A 26,562-nucleotide genomic window follows, 5' to 3' on the forward strand; every position below is an offset into this window, starting at 1 on the left:
GTACCTGAAGCTCTAATGGGGCTGAAGATTGTGCTGCCACTGTACTGGATTTGGCAGTCAGCTTTGTGGTAGCTGCCTGCATCTAATTGTTGAGACCAGATAGTGTCTGTGAAACCCGCAGTGCAGTATGAGGGTAGGTAGAAGATGTGGGCACTGACAGTGGCACTGAGAGGGATGGTCCGGAGGAAGGAGGAGGCATGGTAGCTGCTATGGCAGAAGTATCGGCTGTTGTGGAGGGCTCAACAACTAACCCGATGGCCACTACCCCTGGCTCTTCAGACTGGCCAGTGGAGGTAGTGGCCTTACCCTTGAATTTAGGGTTGTCCACTCCCTGGAGGTGGTACCATGATAAAGGCTTTTTAGCCTTTACCTCCACATCAAAATGTCTCGTTTCTACCCCTTGGTCTTGGAAATACTCTGTGAGGAAGTTGGGGTAGGGATACGATCTTTCTTCTTTCTGGACCGCATTGGAGATGTTGTAGGACATCATGTTTCCTACATTAATAGGATAGCCTGCATGATGGAAGTTACCAATACTGCCCATGGGAGTGGAAGGACATTCTCATGCTGGCACGGGTCAAGACGGCTGCACACGAATGTTTGCCACCCTTTTGCTTCAAAGTTAAGGGTGGCTCTGACAATTTGAACTCCTGCTATAAGCCATGCAGGTGTTGTCCCCGGAATAGCAAGTATCTCAGCTAGCCATGGGCGAACTGCATCACCCAAGGCTAGCTTTTCCAGGTATTGCATTGCCTCGACCTCCTCAAACCCTTCATATATGTTCAGTGCGTGGCCATCAAATCGGATTTTCAAGTTCCGGACCTTCATCACCTTTGTACCCTTTTTGATGTGGGCAACATTGGCATAAAATTCCTTGACGAGGTATTCATTGGCATCTTGCAACCGGCCGGTGAACCATTTTTATCCTTTTCTCTCCGTAAATTGCCTTAAGACATTCGGATTATGCTGGCTTAGGTCTTTGGTTATGAATTGTCGCTCAAGAGTGAGCGACCTTTGGGGCCACCATTCCCGAAATTTTGCATACGCCTTCTCACTGACAAATCTATCAGCCCACACCTCCGGTTTCCTTGATCTAGCCAGGCCTCCCATAATTGTGTCACCCCATTTCCCGTCATCCGGGACCTCATCATCATCATCTAAATTGATTGGGGTAGCTGTTGTGGCAGGTGTTGTAGCAGGTGGGGAAGATGGTTCAGATGCCTGACTACCTCCCTCTGAACTATCAGAAGAACTAGAGGAGGAGGTAGGTTCATTGACTAAATGGAGTCTATCGGGGAATTGTTGTGATTGTGCCCCCGGTTGTGGTTGTACAGGATCCCCCTCAGAAGTTTCCCGGAATGGGAGGTATTCACTGGTGTTTGAGGAGTCCGGAGGTGGTCTACTGAGAGTAGTCTTTTTGCCCAAGACTTTCTGGACTGATAGTGGTATGCTAGGTTTTCCTCTACCCCGGCCTCGGGAGGATTCTGCCCTCCCTTTGGAAGTATCACCTCGACCACGAGAACGCACCATTGTATGCAACAAACAAGTAGTGAAAGTTAGTTAGAATTGGGGTTCAACATGTGTTATTGAATTACAGTTGAAAAGAAAGATACTGCTTCTCAGAACAGGGCAACGCGGACCGCACAAAAGTGAGAGCGACATCGGACTGCCCATCTCGGATCGCACAAAATTGAGTGTGGTCGCGGAGATCCCAGGTTCAGACTACTGGTTCTCTGAAATTACCTCAGCGCGAACCGCATACTTTTGAGTGCGGCTGCAAAATCGATTTATTGGGTCTCTAAAGTTTAATTGTGCGGACCGTACAAAATTGAGTGCGATCGCAAAAACCAACTGCGGACCGCACAAAATTGAGTGCGGCCGCACAAACTTAGCAATGACAAGTTCCTTCAACCTAGGGTATCGCAGACCACATAATTGTGTATGCGGCCACATACCCTAGTGCGGACAGCACAAAAATATGTGCGGCCGCGATATTCAAATTAGAGCGGCACTGAAGTACGATTAATACTAGGGTTTTCACTAATTAGGCATGATTTGTGGCAATTAAACAATAAAAGCTATTAACCCCAGCCCCCATTATGCATTCAAACACTACCCACATGCTTCTAAGCAATAATTAAGCATCAATTTGACATTTTTGGCATGAATCTAACCCTATATATAAAAAAAAAACTAAAACAAAGAGAAAAGAGAAGAAAAAGATGAAATTAATTCATTGAAATAAATATACCAGTAATGAAATGTAGTAGGAAATTAACACTTGATGAATATGGGATGAGATTGAAAACAAAAAAGAGTGCATTGTGCTTTAGTCTAGCTTGAGAGGTCAGAGTGTGTAAAGTGTGAATAGTCTCAAATAGTCATATTTATACTCTGACCATGTTGGCCCACCGACTTACCTGAGTGCGGACACACAATTTTGGTGCGGTCCGCTCTCTTTACCTTTTCTAACTCAGTAGTTGATTCAGTGATGCGGTCCGCATAAAAATGGCTGCGGCAGCACAATCTGTGCGGTTCGCGAAATTTTGATCGCGGCCGCGAATCCTTAAGATATTTTGTCAGGCCAAATTTCAGAGAGTTGGCATTTTCCATCTTTCAGCTATGCTACTGCACACAGAATTGTGCAACCGCGAAGGGCTTGTGCGGTCCGCATAATTCTGGCGCGGTCCGCATATTTTCAACACTTGGCCAATTTTGTCTTGTCAATTTTCTGCACTGCACACCCAATTCCTGCATACACTTCACAACCAGTTAGTCCAAAACAATGCCTAATCTAACAAGAAAATCAAAAGAAAGAAAAACACATGGGTTACCTCCCAAGAAGCGCCTGATTTAACGTCGCGACACGACGCATGTTACCATTATTAATTTGAAATGAAGCAATGCCACAACGTGGCTATCATCAACCTTACCAAGGTAGTGCTTCACCCGGTGCCCATTGACTCTAAAGATCTCACCATTCTTATTTTTCAAATCAAGAGCACCAAAGGAGTCACATGTACCACTTCAAAAGGACCACTCCACTTTGATTTAAGCTTTCCCGGAAATATCCGTAACTGAGAGTTGAATAAAACAACAAGGTCACCTTCTTTGAATTCTTTGTTTCGGATATACTTATCATATAGGTACTTCATCTTGTCCTTATACAAGGACGAACTGGAGTAAGCATGGAACCGGAACTCATCAAGTTCTTTCAATTGCTCCACTCGAAGATTGGCAACTACATCCCACTCAAGATTTAATTTCTTCAACGCCCACATGGCCTTATGCTTTAATTCCACCGAAAGGTGACATGCTTTCCCAAACACCAACCGATATGGAGACATACCAATTGGAGTCTTGTAGGCTGTTCTATAGGCCCAAAGAGCATCGCCAAGTTTCCTTGACCAACCAGTCCGATTTTGCGTTAACAGTCTTGGATAGAATACTCTTGATCTCCCTGTTGGAGACTTCAACCTGTCCACTTGACTGGGGGTGATAGGGGGTCGACACTTTGTGAGTGACACCATACTTAGAGAGTAAAGTATCAAAAGCTTTGTTGCAGAAGTGTGATCCCCCATCACTAGGATGGCCCTTGGAGTACCAAACCTTGTGAATATGTTCTTCTTCAAGAAAGCTAACACACCCCGAGCTTCATTGTTTGGCAAAGCCACGGCTTCAACTCATTTGGACACGTAATCTACAACTACCAATATATAGGTGTTCCCACATGAGCTCAAAAACGGACCCATAAAATCAATGCCCTAAACATCAAAAATATCAATCTCCAGGATGGTGGTGAGAGAGTGAGAGGAATCTTATTTTTCTTGGAGATCCCATCGACCCTTTGACATTCATCGCAACGCTTAACGAGATATCTAGTGTCCTTGTAAAGGGTAGACCAATAGAATCCACAACTTAGCACCTTTGTAGCAGTTCTCGCTCCACCATGGTGACCACCATATGGCGAAGAGTGGCAAGCTTCAAGAATACCCAATTGTTCTTCTTCTGGTACACATCTTTGGATAACACCATCAGTATAAATTTTAAAGAGATATGGCTCATCCCAATAGTAGTCCAGGCAGTCCCGTTTGAGCTTGTTCCTTTGGTTTGAGGAGAACTCATTCGGAACCATGCCGCTCGCAAGATAGTTGGCCACATCAGCAAACCATGACATCCCAGTCATAGAAATGGAAAGGAGTTGTTAGTCAGGAAATGAATCATTCATCTCAAGGCCATCATGTGACCTCCCCTCCCCTCCTCCAATCGGGACAAGTGGTCCGCCACTTGATTATCACTACCCTATCGATCTTGAATCTCTATATCAAACTCTTGCAATAGAAGCACCCACCGCATCAACCTTGCCTTAGAGTCTTTCTTCCTCATCAAATAACGAAGTGCCGCATGGTCGGTGTGAACAATCACCTTTGTACCTATTAGGTACGGGCGGAACTTCTCCATAACAAAGATAATGGCTAGGAGTTCTTTCTCGGTTACCGTATAGTTGACTTGGGCCTCGTTTATGGTCTTGCTAGCATAGTATACCGAATGAAAGATCTTATTAATTCGTTGCCCCAATACCGCACCAACTGCTACATCGCTTGCATCACATATGAGCTCAAATGGTAAGCTCCAATTTGGCGCGGTGATAATAGGAGTGGTAGTCAACTTATACTTGAGTAGTTCAAATGCCTTCATACAATCTTCATTGAAAAGTAACTTGGCATCTTTCTCCAAGAGTTTGCACAAGGGGTTTACCACCTTAGAAAAGTCCTTGATGAATCGGCGGTAAAATCCCGCATGACCTAGAAAGCTTCTCACTCCCTTTACAGAAGTAGGGGAAGGAGTTTGGATATCACTTCAATTTTTGCTTTATCAACCACAATACCATTCTTGGAAATCATGTGACCGAGGACAATGCCCTCCTTGACCATAAAGTGACACTTCTCCCAATTCAGCACCAAGTTAGTTTATTCACAACGTGCTAATACCTTATCCAAGTTATCCAAAACTCTTCAAAAGAATCCCTATGACATAGAAATCATCCATGAAAACCTCGAGAAAGTCCTCCACCATATCGGTGAAGATGGACATCATACAACGCTGAAAAGTTGCCGGTGCATTGCATAACCCGAATGGCATCCGCGAGAATGCGAAAGTGCCATACGGACAAGTGAAGGTGGTCTTCTCTTGGTCTTTAGGTGCAATAAGAATCTGGTTATATACGGAATATCCATCCAAGAAGCAATAATAAGCACGTCCGGCTAACCTATCCAACATTTGATCAAGAAATGGAAGCAGAAAATGGTCTTTCCGCGTAACTTTGTTGAGCTTTCTATAATCCATGCACACTCTCCACCCGGTGACAGTTCTTGTGGGGATCAATTTATTTTTGTCATTTGTGATCACACTCATGCCCCCTTTCTTTGGGACACTTTGCACCGGCGAGGTCCACTAATTATCAGAAATGGGGTAAACCACCCCGGCATCCAACCACTTGATGATCTCTTTATTTACTACCTCTTGCATGGCCTCATTCAATCGTCTTTGATGCTCCATGGAGGGTTTGGCATCCTTCTCCAAAATAATTTTGTGCATACAAAAGGCGGGGCTTATACCCCGAATATCCGCCAATGTCCAACCTATTGCTTTCTTCCTCCTTTGAAGCACTGCAAGGGTGGAATCTACCTGCACGTTAGTTAAGCACGAGGAAAGAATAACAGGTAAAGTGGAACAAGGGCCTAGAAACTCATACCTGAGGTGTGAAGGCAAAGGCTTTAACTCTAAGGTGGGAGGCTCCTCGATTGAGGACTGTGTTAGTGGAGTCTTCCGGTTTTCGAGATCCAAGGAAAGTTTTCGGGGCTTATAAGTATATGATCCCATTCATTGCAAAGCATTGACACATTCTACAAAGCCTTCCTTCTCATCCTCATCATGATTCAACAACACGATTTCCAAGGTATCTTCCACATTTATCACAGCACTTGTGTCATCAATAATTACTTTGGTCACAAGATCCACGAACGAACACACTTCGTTGCTATTTGTTTGCCTCATTGATTTACAAACATGGAACACCACTTTTTCATCACCCACCCGGAAGGTGAGCTCTCCAGCCTCCACATCAACTAAGGCCTTCCCATAAAGATTGGCACCTTGTAGTCAACCTCACAGTCAAGTATCACAAAATCTGCGGGAAGGATGAACTTGTCGACCCTAACTAACACATCATCAATTATCCCCAATGGCCTTTTCATTGTCCGATCCGCCATTTTCAACTTCATGGATGTGGATCTTGGTTGCCCAATCCCCAACGTTTTGAACACAGAATAGGGCATCAAGTTAATGCTTGCCCCCAAATCACATAAAGCTTTGGCGAAATCGGCACTCCCAATAGTGCACGGGATTTTGAAAGCACCGGGGTCTTCCAACTTTGGAGCCATGGAGTGCACCATAGAACTCACTTGATGTGTCATTTTGTTCATTTCACAGTTCAGTGATCTCTTCTTTGTTACCAAATCCTTCATGAACTTGGCATATCCCGACATTTGTTCTAAGGCTTCAACCAACGACACATTTATGGACAAAATTTTCATCATATCAATGAATTTCTTGAATTAATTATCATTGTTTTGCTTTGCAAGTCTTTGAGGGTATGGAGGAGGAGGCCTTGGCATTGGTACCTTAGCCTTTGGCACTACTGGTTCCGGCATGTCAGTCACGTGCTCCCTAGACGGGTTAATTTCTTCTTGCGTCTCCTCCACATTTTCATCAATATCAATCCTCGCTTATTCATTTGCTTGAAGATAATTTCTTGGCTCATCATCATCTTGCACCAACATATCATCATCCATATGTCTTCTTTGGTTTGAGGTACTAGCAACTCCACATCTCCCACTTCTTGTTGTCACGGCTATTGCATGCCCTGTATTCCCACCTTTCAGGTTCACTGCTGTATCACTAGGTAGTGCCCCCTTTGGGCGAGTATTTAAAGCTTGAGACCTCCAAGTTACGGATAGAAGTGTTGTGGGAGGCTAATTGGGCATCGAAGTCGGTGTTTTTCTCCACCATTTGCTTAAACATGTTTTCAATCCGTCCCATTTCACTATTGGAAGAACTAGGACCTTGCGACGGATATGGAGGCGGGTTGTTTGGTTGTTGATACATCGGGGGCCTCTGAAAGCCCGACCACCGATTTCCTTGATTGCTATTGTTCCAACCCCCTTGATTATTGTTGTTCCCCCAATTGCTTTGATTGTTGCCACCCCAATTACCTTGATTATTTCCTCCCCAATTGCCTTGATTACCCCAATTGTTTTGATTATTATTGTTGCCACCACTCCAGTTTCCTTGGTGGCCTTGGTTGTTCCAGTTTCCTTGGTTTCCTTGTGATCTCCATTGTTGTTGATTTGGAGCATTGCTTCTTTGACCTTGATAATTGTTGACATATTAAACCTCTTCATCTTGCTCATCACATGAACCATCTTGATTATACCCACCATTACTTTGCTCAAATTGTTCCAGATAGTTTTGTACTTGTTGACCTCATTGCCGTCTCTTGTTTACCATCATGTTCACCCTTCCATAGCATTCACCTGTTTCGAACCTTGAACCTGTTGAAGCCGAGCCTTGGCCAATTGGTTCATGGTAGTTGTCAACTCCGCAATAGCTTGCCCATGATCATGTAGCTCCTTGTTTAGGTGAATAACATTTGGGTCACCCTGAGGAACATTGGATCTACTTTGCCACACCGAAGAGGTGTCCGCCATCTCATCCAAGATTTCACAAGCTTCAGAATAAGGCGTGTTCATGAAGTTACCCCCAGCGAGTTGATTTACCACACACTGATTTGTTGTGTTGATCCTCCCGTAGAAGGTCTGTTGGATCATGGCCTCGGTTATATCATTGTTCGGGCATTTTTTGACCATGGTGCGATATCTTTCCCAAATCTCGTGCAATGGCTCATTTGGCTCTTGTTTGAAAGATAAAATGTCATCCCTTAGTGTATCCATGTGCCCCGGAGAGAAGAATTTGGCAATGAACTTCTCGGCCAACTCATCCCAAGTGTGGATGGAATGATTGGGCAATCTCTCTAACCAGTCCAAAGCCTTTCCCCGTAGAGAAAAGGGAAACAACCTTAACCGCAGTGTATCCTCGGTGACATTTGTTTACTTGCTCCCCCAACAAGTACCGACGAAACCCTTGAGATTCTTTTATGCATTTTGGTGTGGAGCTCTGGTGAAGAAACCCCACTATTCAAGCAGTGTAAGCATCACGTTGGTAATTTGGAAGTTGCCCGCCCTAATCTGGGGTGGGACTATTGCACTTGCATAGCCCTTATTCGGCAACACCCGGTGCACTGCTCTTGGTGGAGGCGGTCGGCCTTGCCTGTTTACTTGAGGCTCGGGATGAACCTCATCCACTTGATCGTCATCTACCTCCTCTCCCAATGGTAAATTTCTGAGGGGCTCGTTGTTAAGGGCCATTTTGTACCTAAAAGCAATTCACAAACAAAATTAGTGACTCGGAAGGAAAGAAAGACAAAACATACAAATACCTAGATATATAGATAAATCCGTTTAACTCCCCGGAAATGGCACCAAAAATTGATTGGGTCCAAGCTTACACTACTATAAAGTAGCGAGGGTGGTCGATGCAGTTTTAACCCAACTAGGTCGGGATCGAATCCACAGGGAGTTAATGTTTGGAATTAGGTTTATATCTAAGCTATATGCGGGTTTTGAATCTAATTACACTTCCACAAGTTTGGGTTTGATTTCTACTTCTAACTTTACTCTAAAGATTGTAATAATTGAAACTAAGGACAATATTTTTGTTGTTATTTTTCAAATATTTAAAGAGACTAGGGTAGTGACTTCTACCTAGGTAGATATCTAAAGGGTAGCAAAATCTAGGTCAAGCTTGATTATTTGGGATTGTAATATAGCTATCACACCCGGGTACTCACTGTATACCTCTCGGTAGTTTGAGTGATTTTGCCCAATTTAGCTTTCTCAAGTCCAAATGGGTATTCATGCAAATCAAGTGATATTAGCTCAAGTTGGGTATTACTATCTCTAGGTTTAATCCTTTAATTGTGGCTTCTTGAGTTCACCCCAATTCCTTGTTAGCCTAGTTTTCCTAGACTAAGTCCCTCTTTCTCAAGTAGAGACTAAGTCTTAAAGGCATGAATCAATGTTTGCAACCATTAATCCTTGAGTTCTAGCAAGAACTAGGCTAAATATCACTAAGCCATTCACATTCAAGTCCAAAAATCAAATACCCATTATATACCCACACTAGGGTTGAGTCACAACCCTAGCTATGGGTTTAGCTACTCATGGAAATAACAGAAATTAAAGATAAAATAAAGATAAAATCCATAATATTAATTTATGGAATGAAAATCTAATGGTAAGAAGTGAATCTAGTACAAAATTTTCGAAAACAGAAAAGTCAGCCGTCTCAGGTGCTCATACTCTCCATAACATCCCACAAAAAGTTCTATTTATACTACGCTAAAAATATCTGACAAAAAATTCCCTACGGAGGTTGTGCGGTCGCGTAATCTGAGTGTGGCCGCACTCTTGCTTTCGTGGCCGCATAATTCTGATGCGGTCCGCGTTCTTCTCTTTTGGATCTGGGTTGAGCTGAACTTTCTGTATAATTCTAAGTGCGGCCGCGCTCCAGATTATGCGGCCGCATAAACGTGATGCGGTCCGCACTTGCTTGAGTTTGGCTTGAAATCAACTCTCTGATTCTTCATCTTACGAACCGCATAATTTCGATCGCGGCCGCACAAGAGACTTCCACGGCCGCATAATTCTGGTGCGGTCCGCACTTCTCCCTTTTGCTCAAGTTGTCAGCTCTCTGAATCTTAGTCATCGCGGTCCACATAATTTCAATTGCGGCTGCACAGGGACTTTTGTGGCCGCACATTTTTGGTGCGGTCCACGCTCATCATTTAGCCCAAAATCACACTCTTTGAATATCCCTCTTGCGGATGGCATAATTATGATCGCCGCCGCATCATGGCTTTCGCGGTTGCACAATATTTGTGCAGTCCGCACTTCAGACCTCTTTGCCCATCCTTGGTTTTTGTTCAACTTTTGACTCCTTTGTGAGTTGATTTTGATTCCTTTGGCTCATTTTGAATAATTCCTGCAAGAAATCATATTTCATTAGTTTTTGGGAATACCTTCAAGCATTTTTGGCCTAAAACACAAGTAAAATAGAGCAAATAATAGGTTAAAATCCCTACTTATCACTAATCAATTCCATCTGTCTCCTGAATTTACACTCTTGGTGATCTGTTGCAGCCATCCATATTAAATCATGCAAGTCCTTGTTCGAATAAGCCCTCTGGAAGTCGGCCTTCAAGTGCCTAACACAGTAACAGTGGTAGGCATACGGTTCCTGCCATTCACGCAAATTCTGTACAGAATTTAAAATACCGCCATGCTGATTAGATATTAGACAAATACCTTAACGCCGTTTGACAACGTGCTCCTTCAAGTGGTTCAAAAATAATGTCCACGTCTCTTGGCTTTCATTGGCACAAATAGCAAATGCTAGGGGAGATATACTTCCATTAGCATCTACTGCAACAACGATCAACAATTTAATATAATACTTTCCATAGACATGAGTGCCATGTTTGGATATTACTGGATGACAATGCACAAAACCATCAATAGTTGGTTTAAATGCCTAGAACACATATCTGAATATGTATTCTACTATTCTCGGACTCCGCTCAAGCTTCCATTCAACAATAGTCCCGGGATTAAAGTGTTGCAATGCAGCCATGTACCTGAGTAGAGCGGTAAATAACTTATCCCAGTACCATAAACAATTTCAAACGCACGTTTACGTCCGAAAAATGCCTTTCTTTTGGTAATGGTACATCCATATACCTGGTGGACAGATGGTATACACTCTTTGATCTTGTACCTTATGGGCTTCAATTTGTGGAATCAAGACAAGAGAAATCAAGTCAACATTCAAGTTAAAATGATTCCCACTGAATGTGTCCATTTCACAATTGTGGGTGCCAATATATTTCCCTACAATCCACATATTGGTTTTCAACTTTCTCGCACACATCATCCAATTACAACCTTGAAACCATCTATGACAAATAACCTTGTATACTTCCGGAGATGTCTCATGAACCACGAACTCAAAATACTCTTTTATGCTGTACATTCGCACCGCCCTGCTTAGGCGCGCATTATCAACAAAAAAACATGCCCTTTGACAGCACTGTTTCTCTAAATTCATCCCACATTGTTGTCCAAATTTTGTCAAGATCCCTTGTAAGGGCATCAACATCCGGAATACTTGTCAACTAATCAAGGTAGGGAATCTCCCTTGAATGAAACTGCACATGCTACTCGTACACTTTTGGTCTAACGGGAGGCGGGGCATGCTCCATCGTCAAATCAGGTTCATCATTCTCGTCTTCATCTTTGTCGCCCTTATCAAGGAAGGGTGTGTCATCTCCACACTCGTCAGCATTGTTGTCATAATCACTATCATCTTCCTGACTCTACGCATCTGCCAGATCCCGATTAAATATGTCGTCTTCGGGCAATTGAGTAAGGACAGGACCTTCAAGTTGCTCGTTTTCACTGCACAACCAGTAAAATAACGAGTTTCTCAAATTCATCCAAATATTACATATAAACTTTATCACTTCACTTACAAATCATAATGTGTTGATATCCCATGATGCGCATTATCCTGTTGATGATGACTCCCAGATGGACCAACATGATCCAACACACCAAAACTAGGCATATTCCAATTATCCGTTGATTTATACTTGTAAAATTCATATCTGGTTGATACTCCCTGTGGAATATATGAGTGTTAATACACTTTCAATACATAAAATTAAATAACGTAACACATAGAAAAATTAAAGTTTACCACTCGGCTTATGGATTATGTAAACTTGGGAAGAAATTATGTCCTCGCTCCGCATTCGCTCATGGAGATAAGTTTAGATCTGGCCAAATTCTTTCACCCGGAACCTATTCGGATAAAACTGCTCCAAAAAAATTACCCGATGATTGAGGGATAACCCTATTTTGCGGAACCTCATTATTGAGAACGTATTCAGCCTTGACGTGCATTACCAACATTTTTATCACAAAAAGTTCCCGGTGTTCATCCGGAGTCCTCAAAAAATATGTCAAAGTTTCATCGTATTCGATGTTAAACTCAGCATAATAAGCAACTCCTTGCGGAGTAACAGAATACGGATATCTTCCGCTTACTTTAATTTCACCGAACGTTTGCTCACACTCATTTTTTTTTTACATAACAACGATACCAATCTATCGTACTCTATTGTAAGTGGCAACTTAACATGACCCTGTGGAGAACAACTATAGCGTACTAAGTTATTCTCCTCCACAACCTTCCTTCCCTCCTTCCCCAATATAATGAAACCCTAATTTTTCGCTCTTCGAACATTATGACAAAATGCAAAATAACTTAACGAACAAATTATTTGGAAGACCTGAAGGATCCATAATGAATTTTTACCTAATTCTGAAACTCCTTAAATAAGAAAAAAAAACAATCTGGTGGGTACAATAATTGAAGTATAGCGCATACATAATAAGCGCTATACCCATATGAATTATTGGTGGTCAGTTAAGTGCAGAAGAATTATTGGTGGGGCAGGACATTTTATATATAGCGCGGTTATTCACCGCGCTATACCTTAACGAACAAACGTGCCGTTAAGATATAGCGCGGTGAATAACCGCGCTATATATAAAATGGTACACAGTTTTTTTTTTACCTATTTGTATATTGTGAGTTCAAAAGACAGCCACTTTGGTTTCGAGTACTCGTTCCTCGGTCTTTGGTGCGCTAACATATATAACCACCTTTGGAATATACCCAACATTTTCAATACATTATCATTTCCTTATCTAAGAATCCGCTATAGTAATTGAGTTTAATAAGTTATATAAGTCGTTATAAAAAAAAATATTTTATATATTATTAGCAGGTAATATGTCTTATTTTTTAGATTAATTACAAATCTTATATTTTAAGAAGGCTTACATGTAGATATCTCTTAGATGAAAAAATCGTTTGTTTCTGATATGTGTTTGCTGGACTTCTGCTTTCCAATGTTTTCTTTATACAGTGACGTACTCAATTATTTTTGCTCAGACCCTGCATATATATGTATTAAAAAATTTATTAAATATCTATAAATATTTGACTGTGAACTCAATTATCATTGTATAAAGGAGAGCTTTGGAGCATCGGTAAAAGTTATCTTCGTAAGACCTACATGTCAGGGGTCCAAGCTGTGAAAGCTGTCACTAGTACTTGCATTAGGGTAGATTGTCTATATCATACCCCTTAGGGTGCAACCCTTCTCCGGACCCTGCGTGAATACGAAATGCTTTCTGTAGTAGGCTGACCTTTTTTTTTTGACTCAATTATCATTGTATTAAAATTACTTGAGGCCGATATAATAACCCCATGAGTTTCAAATCTTAGATCCCCTTTTAGTAAATGCTTTTAGTTTTTGGAAAGAAGTATTCATGCAATAGTAATAATGCGACGATTTATACTAATATGAGACAACATCGGAGGGAATCAAATATAAAGTTGAAAGAGCACCAGTCCTTGTTTGGAAATTAAACCACTGCATGTTGCCCAATAGCCATACTACTTAAAATGAAACTGTGTTGCCATATAATTTTCTAAAATTTTCAAAATATATTCCCTCACATCTTTGCTTCATAGGCCATCAAAGGCCAACTTAGGACGGGTCCTGCAAATTTAACTGAATCTATTATTTGCAACTCGAACTATAAATTATATGTATAATTAAAAATTAAAATATATATATAGCAAAATTACCGTCAGGGGCAGCTATGTACAATGAAGAGGTTTCAACTAAATCTCTTTCGAGAAATTATACAATGCAAATAGAGTAAAATAATTTTTTTGTATACATGTAAATTATTGAATTCCTTTAATATAAGGAAACTTTTTAATGTAAGGAAAAGGTGGCTAAAAAATTTGGTTTTGATCAAATCATGTCTCACTAACTGACATTCTTATATTTTAATTTAAATCTTTTTGATAAGATTTCTGGTTCTTCCACTACCTGCCGGCCCGAAAAAATATCATCAAAAGAATAAAAGTAAAAGAAATAAATAGCTCTTAGCTTCCAACTTCTTAGGTGAAGGCACGTGTAAAAGGTGATTGGTCTGGCTGCCATGTACAACATGTATCCACAATTGCTACTTAATTACGGTCGGTGCTGATAAAGACTAGTCACACTAGTTATGCTGTAGTTGCTGATAAATGCGATAACCAGATTTAGAATTTAAAGTTTATAAATTCTCTGCAACGATCTCAAGTAAGTATACAATAATAATTGAATTTATAGTCAATATTTGAATATTTAATAACTTTCCTAATACATATACATGATAACATGAATCTGTAAATGACACTCTAAATCTGCTTCTCATAATGACTAGCCAAATGGCTCACGGACTTCAAAGAGAGATGGATTCTTGACGACGATGTCATACATATGTAGAGATTTGAAGTTTGAAAATTTTTTAGGAAGTGAGATGAGATGTGCAGAGTCATCAGACTTGTGGAATTGCATGAAATCCGACCTTATTGGGTTGTTGTAGCGACTCCATCCGAGCTCAATGAGTATCTTCTCTAGGCCAGCATAGGAACTTATCACTTGGTTCTCTGGTAGATACACTAGCACCTTCGGGCGCGCTCCGGGTGCAGTGGCTGTACCAGTGCCTAAACAGACGAATACATAATTTAAAATCAGTATGTAAAGGAACATATCGCGTGGAAGAAGATAGAAAGCTAACGTATGACATGCGGAATTAAGTTGTTTTGCCTTAGACTACCATGTTATAGCACTACTAGAGAACTGTCTAAAAACGTCCAGAAATACTGACCGAAATTAGTCGGAAAACTAGAAAAATCGATCGATTTTCGACCGACTTTAATCCGTCGAAATTAGGATGGTCGGTAATAAATAGCGACCGCAATTTCCGACCGATTTTGGCATTTTTAATTATGCAATTAAAGAATACATTGTCTGGGAATCGAACCAGGGTATGTACTGTGGCAGGATATTTTTTTATCACTAGACCATCGGTACATTTTGGTTTAAGACTTTCTTTTATTTTATTTGTACTCTTTAATTGCATTTTCGCGCGAAAATAACAGACCGATTTTGGTCGGTTTTATTAAAAATATAAAATTACCGACCGAAGTCGGTCAGTTTTTTAAAATGACTGACTGAAATAACCAACTGATTTCGGTCGGTTTCTTAAAAAATAAATTTCGCGGGACGCTAAAATAATTTCCCGCATTTTTACACCAAAAACAACCGACCGAAGTTGATCGCTTTCATAAAAAAAAATTTAAAAATAAAATAACCGACTCCGATCGATTTTTTGGTCGGTTGGCCGCGGTCAATTTTGGCTTAATTTCTAGTAGTGATAGAAATTCCAATAGAGCCTATGTTGTCTAATATTTCTGGTTGAGATCAATAAATTGTGCTCTAATATTTCCCTTATCTTATTTTATGTGGCATCCTTTTATTTTTAAATTTGTCCCAAAATGGTATATTTTTATATTTAGAAATAGTTAAACTTTAAATTTCTCATTTAATCTTAATGAGATGATTTATAATTAGTCACACAAATATCTATGGCTTGTTTTAAACCACGAATTTCAAAAAAAAAAAAAATTCCCGAAACTTCACGCTCAATCAAACACTGTCACACAAAATAAAATTAATAAAGCATCAAGTTCGACACGACCTAAAACTAGAGGGTGCAAACAATCTAATCCCCACCACGTAAGCCCTTAATCCCAACGGAAATAAATAAGCATAAAGCATATAATAGAAAATCAAGACGTTTCTATACCATCAAATACAGGTAAATCTTTTTCTCCGGCCTCAACTTAATTCGAGATGGAAGGAGAGCTAGCATTACCGAATCTAATAAGTTAAACTTTATATCAAAGTTCAAAGAGAAATTCTAGTTTTATAAGATAACTATTCGTTTTAAAGTAAAAATAGCTTCCATACAATTACTTTTTTCAGTATTTTTTCATATACATATATAGATATAGATATATCGAGTACCTGGATACGTTGGTTCCCTTAGCTCGAAGGATTCGCGAGTAGGGTTTGTGATCAAATGGGCAACGCCCTTCTTGTCGAATATCCATACGCCAGACATTGTTTAATTTCCACTACCAGAGCTCCAATGGAGAAGAAAATTAAAAGAAATAGAGACATTAGAGAAATGAACTCATGAGTCTGTCTTAAAGTTGCAATGGTTTCCTAGTACTAGTAGATATCTCATGCACAGTGTAAGTTAGTACAACATGTGATCACTTATCTTCTGGGAAGACCGAACTACACTTTTCTGGGGATAGTAGCTCATTTACTTTCTCTGTGTTTTTGTAATTTTTATATCCTAATAGTACAAATTATTGTTAGCTAGTTTTCAGCATTATTTATAAGCCAACTATACAAAACTGTTCATGGGTAAGCGTAGAAAAGATGGTAAATTTACTTGATATAACCTGCACTAATTAATTAAACTTTAGTGATACTGTACACGGGCCAAACCGGGCCAATGTACACCCTGATTTCTCGGTGGGACAAGCGAAGCAAGGATACTATAACACGGGGTCGGAATCAAAGCTGAGAACTTATTGCACCAAGGCCCGAATAAAATGCTCACCATTGGACTTGATAAAACGACGTACCCCGGGGCCGGGACGGGTTCTGAGACTTCGAGAAGTGCAGAAATGGTTGCACACGACTAACAGAGGGCTGTGATATCCGCGTCTAATCCAGATATCACGGCGCGAATCTCGCCCGATATCGGTAACGGATCAGTAATTGAGAAAAGAAGATTTTTACTTTTTTTAGATTTGTACTAGGGGTGAAACTCGCCTACTATATAAAAGGGAAGCTTTTGTTTGAATGGATACATGGTAACATGCATACCGAGACAATAAAAAATTATTTCTCTGTTTTCTACCTACAGAAAAGTCTTTACTTTACTTTTGTTCTTTGTTCTTGACCCAAGACCCAACCGATGGCAGAAACTATTGCCCAATCCAAGTTCAAGCTAGGCCATAACGTTACGACTGGTTTGATTATTCATCGCATCTTCAACTCATTTATCTAATGTTCATGATTATTTGTGTTGAATCAATCCACATATCTTTAAAATCTCGTATAAATTCAAGAATTTGCCCGAGACACACCTCGTATCTCTTATAGAAAGCAAGAACTATGGGATCCACGGGGATGAGCGTAAAGGGGTAAGTGTAAACACTCAGATACCTCTTCACACGAGTGGTTATATCGTTGTCAGGCCCCGGGACAACCACGTCTTTACCCTACCACTTACAGTCCGCTCGGACTACAGGTAAAGTTTCTTCGGTAACAGAGCATATGTATCTTGATGCTCCCTCACCCTAGTCTTGTTGGCTAGAGGCCTTCTCGACCTTGAAATTGTCCGCGATCGAATAGCCCCCGGGTATAAAACTTTTCATTGGGGGCTCTGGGGCCACTTCGGGGGCAACCACTTCGGCACCCGCGGTCGAGTGGGAAGATGAAGGGACTGTTTGCTGTGGTACGGACTTGGAAGTTTTGGCCATCGTAGATCTGGGAAATGTATATAAAGATTTGATGAAAATATATGAAAATTTGAAGAAGACGTATGAGGATTTAAAGGTTGGAAGTGAAAATGTGAAGTTCTAGGTCAAAAATTCAAGAAAATATAGGAAGGTTTGGAGGTTGAAGATGAAGATGAAGATGTGAAGATTCAAGAAGCGAGGTATGAAGATTTGAGAGAGTTGAAAGCCTTTGCAAAGTTCTAAGGTAAGGTCTAGGATCAGAAAGTAAAAGAAGTGATGGGGAGCGAAGCTTTTATAGAGGGGAATGTAACTAATACGCGATGCTTCACATCCGAAGGCAACCAACCGATGATCGACATGTGTCTGAAGTCAGAACGATGCGATCGGTGGGACGTTTCGGCTCATCCGTCATCTCGGTTATAACGTGTGAAGGAAAGAACCGGGGCTTATCTCTTATTTTTCATCGTTTTGGCAAACCTACTCTCTGAGAAACAAGCGATTACACGGGGTCAGAATCAAAGCTGAGAACTTCTTGCACCAAGGCCCGAATAAAATGCTCACCATCGAACTTGATGAAATGACGTACCCCGGGTCCCGAACGTGTTCTAAGACTTCGAGAAGCGCAGGAACGATTGCACACGACTAGCTGAGGACCGTGATATCCGGGTCCAACCGGTTATCACGGCACGAATCTCACCCGATATCAGTAATGGATCAGTAATTAATGAATTTTTTTTTTCTTTTTTAGACTTGTATTAGGGGTGAAACTCTCCTACTATATAAAGGGAAAACTTTTGTTATACATGGTAACACGAATACTAAGACAACACAAAATTATTTCTTTGCTTTCTAGCTACTACAAAGTCTTTACTTTACTTTTGTTCTTTGTTCTTGATTGGCTTTGAACCCAAGACCCAACCGGGGGCATAAACTATTGCCCAATCTAAGTTCAAGCTAGGCCATAACGTTACGGCTGGTTTGATTATTCAACGTATCTTTAACTCATTTATCTAACGTAATTGATTATTTATGTTGAATCAATCCACATATCTTTAAAATCGCGTATAAATTCAACTGTTATTCATTTTAAGGGTAAACAAATACAATAATGACAATTATATTTCAATCTCAAACTAGTTGACCTCGGTAGTAACGGGGCCAAAATTTTCATTAAAAAGTGTCAAATAAAAGCCGACGACGGAAGCTCGGGACGGAGCCGTATGAGGCGGAAGTGCGTGTTTGGAACATTTTGAGGTCATCTTTGAGTGGTTGATTTTTTCCAACTTTCATATCAATTATGGAGAGAGAGAGTAGGGAGTGAACACCCCTTCTATCTAGATCGGTGATTCCGTTCGGCCGAGCCAGCTATTGAATGTCTTGCAAGCATCAAGAATAACTCGCTGGAGCACCCCTCCATTCACATGCACATAATTTTACCTTGATTTAAGGTGGCTCTATTGGGATTTTAAGCTTGTGTAGCTTAAAGAGGGTGAATGAGAAATGGAGAAAAAATAAAATATTTGAGTTTTCCTGGAAAAAGGGACATTGTCCCATATCGGAGGAAGAAAAGGCTTTTGATGGGTATATATATAATTGCTCTTCTTCTAGCTCTTAAAGAATTAAGAAAAAGGCAAGCCTCGCGCCGTCGTCGTCGTCGCTCGCTCGGCTCGGCTTCGGATTCGGATTCAGATTCGGATTCGAATTTGGTCAAAGATCGATTGATTGATTAATCTTTTTGGACAAAATTCCTTTCAATTATTTAATTAATTAATTAAATAATTAACGAAAAATTCAATCCGAATTATTTTTATATTTTTCCCGCAATATTTCAAACACCCCTTTTCCAATAGCCATGGCTGTTTCTGAAAGGTTGCAAACCTTTTCAGAAACAATGCCAGCAACTCTATAAATAGAGTTTGATTCCCAGAATCTTTCCTTACAAAATTTTCTGAGCTTCTTCTTCTTCTTCTGCACAATATTTTCCAGTGTGTTTTACGACCATTGAGTGGTTCGCAGTTCATCAGAGTTTTGGTACTTATACACTGGTGAGTTAAATCGTTCTATCCTGGGAGGATATATTCCAGCACCTCGGGTACTTGAGGGGAATAATTTCCTTAAGGATACATTGTGTATTCAGTGGGCTCGATTTATTCCTATACTGTTTTTTTTATTTTTCAGAATCTATTTCGTTAAACAAGTATTACTAACTTTCTGTTTTATTTTTTCAGAAAGTTTAATTGTTTATTACAGCAATACAGAATAATAACAATCTTAAGGAAATTAGTTTCTTTTATATTCTGTATTTTGTTTGTGGAGATTAAAACCTGTGTGGTTTTCTACTCCTTCTGAATTTTACTATTCTGATGTGAAGATATAAAAACTTTATTAGAGTATTGAAATTCTTAAGACGATTTGAAGAACATAAAAACTTCATCGTTTTTCTGTAAAACAGTATATAAAAACTTCGGTTTTATTTATTATACATACTATTTTTTTTTGTTAATAACAGTATTGTGTACTGTTCTAATTTTGCCATTAATTGAACTCTTCTGTTGTTTACAGTGAGAAATGGCAATTGATAACGGAAATTCTTCTGCAACTATTGTGGCAATGACGATAGCCTCGTCAAGCCGGACTGCTGTTCCACCGGCAGAGAAACCGGGGAAATTTTTCGGAGCCAACTTCAAAGGATGGCAGCAAAGGGTGTTCTTCTCACTTACCACACTTGATATGCAGAAATTCACTAGTGAAGAACCTCCAGTGCCTGCTGCGGACATGCCGAACAACGAAAAATTCATGATTGTTGAGGCGTGGAAGCAGGCAGATTTTCTTTGCAAAGGCTATATCTTAAGCGCTTTAGAGGATGACTTGTACAATGTGTACAGTGCGATGAATACTTCGAAAGAATTATGGGACGCACTTGAGAAGAAGTACAAGACTGAAGATGCATGCTTGAAGAAGTTCGTTGTTGCCAAGTTTCTAGACTATAAAATGATAGACAGTAAAACTGTTGGAACCCAAGTTTAGGAGCTTCAACTTATTTTTCATGACCTTATTGCTGAAGGTATGGTCGTGAATGAAGCATTTCAAGTGGCTGCAATGATTGAAAAAATGCCTCATTCGTGGAGAGATTTCAAGAACTATCTTAAGCACAAGCGCAAAGAAATGAAGTTGGAAGATCTTGTGATTCGTCTCAAGATTGAGGAAGACAACAAAACAGTCGAGAAGAAGTCTCGTGGAAATTCAACGATCATGGGAGCTAATATCGTTGAGGAGACTGCTCCAAAAAGTAAGAAGAGAAAGAGGTCTTCTGGACAGACTAAGGAGCAGAACAAAAAGAAATTCAAGGGCAGCTGCTACAATTGTGGAAAAACCAGTCATAAAGCCCCTGATTGTCGTCTCCCGAAAAAGTATAAGAAGAAGGGACAAGCCAACATAGTGGAGAAGAATTATGACATTGATGATATGTGTGCAATGCTTTCGGAATGCAACCTAGTTGGAAATCCGAAGGAGTGGTGGATTGACTCTGGAGCCACTCGACATGTTTGTGCTGTCAAGGAAGCATTTGCGACTTACTCTACTGCTGGTCCCGAAGAAGAGCTTTCCATGGGAAATACTGCAACAGCCAAGATTGAAGGTTATGGGAAGATATTCCTGAAGATGACTTCCGGCAAGGTGTTAACGCTCAACAACGTTCTTCATGTTCCTACTATTAGGAAGAATTTAGTTTCTACTTCTTTGCTTGTTAAGAATGGATTCAAATGTGTATTTGTTTCTGATAAAGTTGTTGTAAGCAAGAAAGAAATGTATGTTGGAAAGGGCTACCTCACAGAGGGCCTCTTCAAACTAAATGTAATGGTTGTTGACAGTATGAATAAAATTGCAGCTTCTTCTTATTTATTGGAGTCAAATGATTTATGGAATATTCGTTTAGGACATGTCAATTACAAAACCTTGCGGAAGTTAATTAATTTAGAAGTGTTACCTAAATTCGAGTGTAATAAATTAAAATGTCAAATATGTGTTGAGTCTAAGTTTGTAAAATATCCTTATAAGTCTATTGAAAGGAATTCAAATCCTTTAGACTTAATTCATACTGACATTTGTGATATGAAGTCGACACCATCTCGAGGTGGGAAAAAGTATTTTATTACTTTTATTGACGACTTCACTCGATATTGTTATGTTTATTTACTTAATAGTAAGGATGAAGCAATTGAAGCATTTAAGCAATACAAGAATGAAGTGGAGAATCAATTGAATAAAAAGATCAAAATGATTAGAAGTGATAGGGGTGGAGAATATGAATTTCCATTTTCAGAAATATATTCGGAATATGGAATTATCCATCAAACTACTACACCTTACACACCTCAATCCAATGGAATTGCGGAAAGGAAAAATCGGACATTAAAGGAAATGATGAATTCTTTATTAATAAGTTCCGGATTACCGCAGAGTTTGTGGGGCGAAGCTATCCTTACAGCTAACCGAATACTCAACAGAGTACCCCACAGCAAAACGCAATCTATTCCATATGAAAAATGGAAAGGAAGAAAACCCAACTTGAAATATTTCAAAGTGTGGGGGTGTCTAGCAAAGGTACAAGTTCCTTTACCTAAAAGGGTTAAAATCGGATTAAAAACTGTTGATTGCGTTTTCATTGGATATGCTACAAATAGTAAAGCATGTCGGTTTTTGGTTCATAAATCTGATAATCCCGAAATTCACATTAATACGGTAATGGAATCAGATAATGCTGAATTCTTTGAAAGCATCTATCCGTATAAAACTGAATGTGAGTCGTTAAGTGAAAGACCTAAATGACCTTGGGAAGAACCAAAGGAAAATACTCCAAGTATAGAAGATCCAAGGCGTAGCAAATGTCAAAGAACATCGACTTCCTTTGGACCAGATTTTGTGACATTCTTGCTTGAAAATGAGCCTCAAACTTTTAAAGTAGCTATGTCATCTTCTGATTCAACGTTTTGGAAAGAGGCAGTCAATAGTAAGATTCAATCAATTTTGGATAACCATACATGGGAATTGGTAGATCTTCCTCCAGGAAATAAACCTTTAGGTTCGAAATGGATCTTTAAACGGAAAGTGAAAGCTGATGGCACTATTGACAAATATAAGGCAATACTTGTTGTCAAAGGTTATAGACAAAAGGAAGGCCTTGATTACTTTGACACTTACTCGCCATTAACGAGGATAACATCTATTAGGGTGTTAGTGGCAATAGCGGCCGTGTATGGTCTTGAAATCCATCAAATGGATGTTAAAACAGCTTTCTTAAATGGAAAATTAGAGGAAGAGATTTACATGGAACAACCTGAGGGTTTGTGGTAACTGGTAAAGAAAAGAAAGCGCGCAAACTTGTTAAGTCACTTTATGGACTTAAACAAACACCCAAACAATGGTATGCCAAATTTGACCAAACAATGTTGGCAAGTGGGTTTAAAATCAACGAGTGCGACAAATGTATTTACATTAAAAACACTCCAGGTCATGAAGTCATTGTTTGTTTATATGTTGATGACATGTTGATAATGAGCAAAAACATGGCAGATATAAATTCTACTAAGCGCATGTTGGCTAGCAAATTCGATATGAAAGACTTAGGAGTTGCTGATGTGATCTTAGGAATTAGAATTCACAAGACTCCACAAGGTCTAACATTATCACAGTCTCACTACATTGAAAAGGTACTTGACAAGTTCAAGTATTTGGATTTCAAAATTGACAAGACTCCAATTGACGTGAGTTATGCACTTCAAAAGAATGAAGGTGAAAGTGACTCACAATTGGATTATGCAAGAGTATTGAGAAGTTTGATATATATCATGAATTGTACACGACCAAATATAGCATGTTCTATTAGTAAACTGAGTCAGTTTACAAGTAATCCCAATCACATACATTGGATGGCAATGAAACGAGTTTTGGGGTATCTCAAACATACCCAAAATTATGCTTTGCATTATAACAAATATCCCTCCGTGATCGAGGGATATAGTGATGCAAATTGGATCATTGGATCATCTGAAGTTAAATCCACGAGTGGATATGTTTTCACAATTGGGGATGGAGTAGTATCTTGGAAATCATCCAAACAAACGTACATCACCCGTTCTACAATGAAATCTGAATTCATAGCTTTAGATAAGGCCGGTGAAGAAGCTGAATGGCTTTGAAATTTCTTGGAAGATATTCCATTTTGGCCCAAACCTTTGGCACCTATTTGTATACATTGTGGTAGTCAAGCGGCAATAGGCAGGGCAGGGAGCGTTATGTATAACGGAAAATCTCGTCATATACGATGGAGACATAATACCATTAGACAACTACTCTCTAGTGGTATTATAACAATTAACTACATAAAGTCAAGAGATAACGTGTCGGATCCACTTACAAAAGGCCTATCTAGAGAGGCAGTTGAAAGATCATCAAAGGGAATGGGGTTAAGGTCTAGGACAAGTCATCATGACGGTAACTCTACCTAGCAGACTGGAGATCCCACGAGCTAGGTTCAAAGAGATCAAACAAAGTTATGAATGACGGTTCAACATTGTCAAATAACTCAACCCATTCTCGTGATGAAGACAATGTTCAGAAATCGAGGTAAAGCATTAAGACTTTTTGATGAGTCAACAAAGCTTAAAGGTTTTTTAATGATTTGCTAAGTCTAGCAGGATATGACCAGATAGTGTATCTATAGGATTACACATTTAGAAATCACCTATGTGAGTGTGAAGTGTAAACCGCTTCAAGGGAAATGAAAGTAAAGGCCCATTCTCTAAGCACTCATGAAATCAGGCGGTGTTCATGGCTGAAACGAACACAACCGTGAGAACCATAGATGGTTAAGGATTGATTGTGTGACTTATGTTGTCTAGGTATACAACAAAGCACGACGGTTCAAAGATATCAAATCTACCGATTGATCGAGTATATCCAATATAAGTTCACTACGGAAAGTCAAAGGGAAACCTACTTATCCAGATGCAATTAATTCTTGTATGTAAAACACACACGCGTCCGTGCATTTATTTATTTTATAGCCATTCCCCATTCATGTGGGGGATTGTTGGGATTTTAAGCTTGTGTAACTTAAAGAGGGTGAATGAGAAATGGAGGAAAAATGAAATATTTGAGTTTCCCTTGGGAAAGGGACTTTGTCCCATATCGGAGGAAGAAAAGGCTTTTGATGGGTATATATATAATTTCTCTTCTTCTAGCTCTTAAAGAGTTAAGAAAAAGGCAAGCCTCGCGCCGCCGTCGTCGTCGCTCGCTCGGCTCGGATTCGGCTTTGGCTACGGCTACGGCTTCGGCTTCGGCTTCGGCTTCAGATTTGAATTTGATTTGAATTTAGATTTGGTCAAAGATCGATTGATTGATTAATCTTTTTGGACAAAATTCCTTTCAATTATTTAATTAATTAATTAAATAATTAACGAAAAATTCAATCCGGAATAACCCATGACCCGCGACCCGGTTCGGTCAGGCCCGTTTTTCCGGATTATTTTTATATTTTTCCCGTAATATTTCAAACACCCCTTTTCCAACAGCCATGGCTGTTTCTGAAAGGTTGCAAACCTTTTCAGAAACAATGCCAGCAACTCTTTAAATAGAGTTTGAATCCCAGAATCTTTCCTTACGAAATTTTCTAAGCTTCTTCTTCTTCTTCTTCTGCACAATATTTTCCAGTGTGTTTTACGACCATTGAGTGGTTCGCAGTTCATCAGAGTTTTAGTACCTATACACTGGTGAGTTAAATCGTTCTATCCTGGGAGGATATATTCCAGCACCTCGGGTACTTGAGGGGAATAATTTCCTTAAGGACACGCTATGTATTCAGTGGGCTCGATTTATTCCTATACTATTTTTTTTGTTTTTCAGAATCTATTTCGTTAAACAAGTATTACTAAATTTTTATTTTGTTTTTTCAAAAAGTTTAATTGTTTATTACAGTAATACAGAATAATAACAGGCTCTGCAATTAGATATCAGCTATATGAATAATCGCGATTTTTTAGCTAATATTCCACTATAGGTAGAGTACCTAGCAGCTAATATTATTAATAGTAAAACAAAAGACAATAAGTCTTTACATCTTGAATAATTGCGATTAGGAATTAGCGATATGACCATATTTTCAGTAAAACTTCATTGATAACGTAAATATTTCTTTTACACACTATTCGTGTTTATGCTGAAAACCTTCTTTTTTTTTTTGAACAATTTCTTTTTCGTAGGGTGTCAAAACTAGCCAATAATTGTGTAAATTATCCAACTATGACGAGGTAGGTAAGTGACATATGAGTCATGACAAAATTGACCGAACCCAAAGTGGCCAATATCGACATTTTTGGCTAAATGGGAAAAGTGTAGGCACGGTTTGAATATTAAGCCTCAATTTGGGTTAATATAGAAACATAATTCTCCTGCTCTAGAATAAAAATGAAGAATGAAATTTAGAGCCCCTTGGATTAGTTGATTGTAAATAGTTGATATGCTTGTAGTGCTGAAAAATATTTTAATGCTGAAACTAAGTTTTTAAATAAGCATTTACGTGTTTGGATATAAGTACTGAAACTGATAATAAGCAGTTGATGTGTTTAGTAGAAAAACGCAGATAAGTTGTTCTTTTATTAAAATGACTAAAATATCCTTAAAAACTTTACAAAAGATTATAAATTAAAAAGTTTTTTTGTAAAGAAAAAGATGAACAACAAATATGGAATGAAAAGAAAGTTAGAAAATTTATTTTGGGAAAAATATTTTGCGAAATAGAAAATATTATTAAGGATAAACTAGTAAAAGCATTGGTCAAACTAAAAGTGCTTATAAGCTAAAAAACCATAATGT

The 26,562-nt window shown here is 39.3% G+C and overlaps 1 protein-coding gene and 1 long non-coding RNA gene across 2 annotated transcripts; both read right to left on the reverse strand.

Annotated features, from left to right (window-relative positions):
• Positions 1–2,698: 2,698 nt before the first annotated feature.
• LOC138906180 (uncharacterized) lies at positions 2,699–4,186 on the reverse strand. Its single transcript, XM_070194705.1, has 4 exons — positions 3,926–4,186; positions 3,024–3,512; positions 2,881–2,982; positions 2,699–2,794 (listed from the first exon to the last, which is right to left on the reverse strand). Exons 1-4 carry the CDS (start codon positions 4,184–4,186, stop codon positions 2,699–2,701), a joined length of 948 nt encoding a protein of 315 aa, XP_070050806.1.
• Positions 4,187–14,363: 10,177 nt separating this feature from the next.
• LOC104111671 (uncharacterized) lies at positions 14,364–16,529 on the reverse strand. The gene is made up of 2 exons (XR_011414409.1): positions 16,178–16,529; positions 14,364–14,811 (listed from the first exon to the last, which is right to left on the reverse strand). It is a non-coding gene; the product is annotated as an uncharacterized lncRNA (long non-coding RNA).
• Positions 16,530–26,562: the final 10,033 nt, after the last annotated feature.

The sequence above is a fragment of the Nicotiana tomentosiformis genome, chromosome 2, assembly GCF_000390325.3.
Source record: "Nicotiana tomentosiformis chromosome 2, ASM39032v3, whole genome shotgun sequence".
Classification (NCBI taxonomy): domain Eukaryota; kingdom Viridiplantae; phylum Streptophyta; class Magnoliopsida; order Solanales; family Solanaceae; genus Nicotiana; species Nicotiana tomentosiformis.

Coding starts and splice junctions, on each gene's coding strand:
- LOC138906180 (XM_070194705.1), bottom strand. CDS start 4,186: ATGACTGGGATGTCATGGTTTGCTGATGTGGCCAACTATCTTGCGAGC. Junction 3,513..3,925: donor GAGCGAGAACTGCTACAAAG/GTGCTAAGTTGT, acceptor TCACTCACAAAG/TGTCGACCCCCTATCACCCC. Junction 2,795..2,880: donor TTCATTTCAAATTAATAATG/GTAACATGCGTC, acceptor TTTTCTTGTTAG/ATTAGGCATTGTTTTGGACT.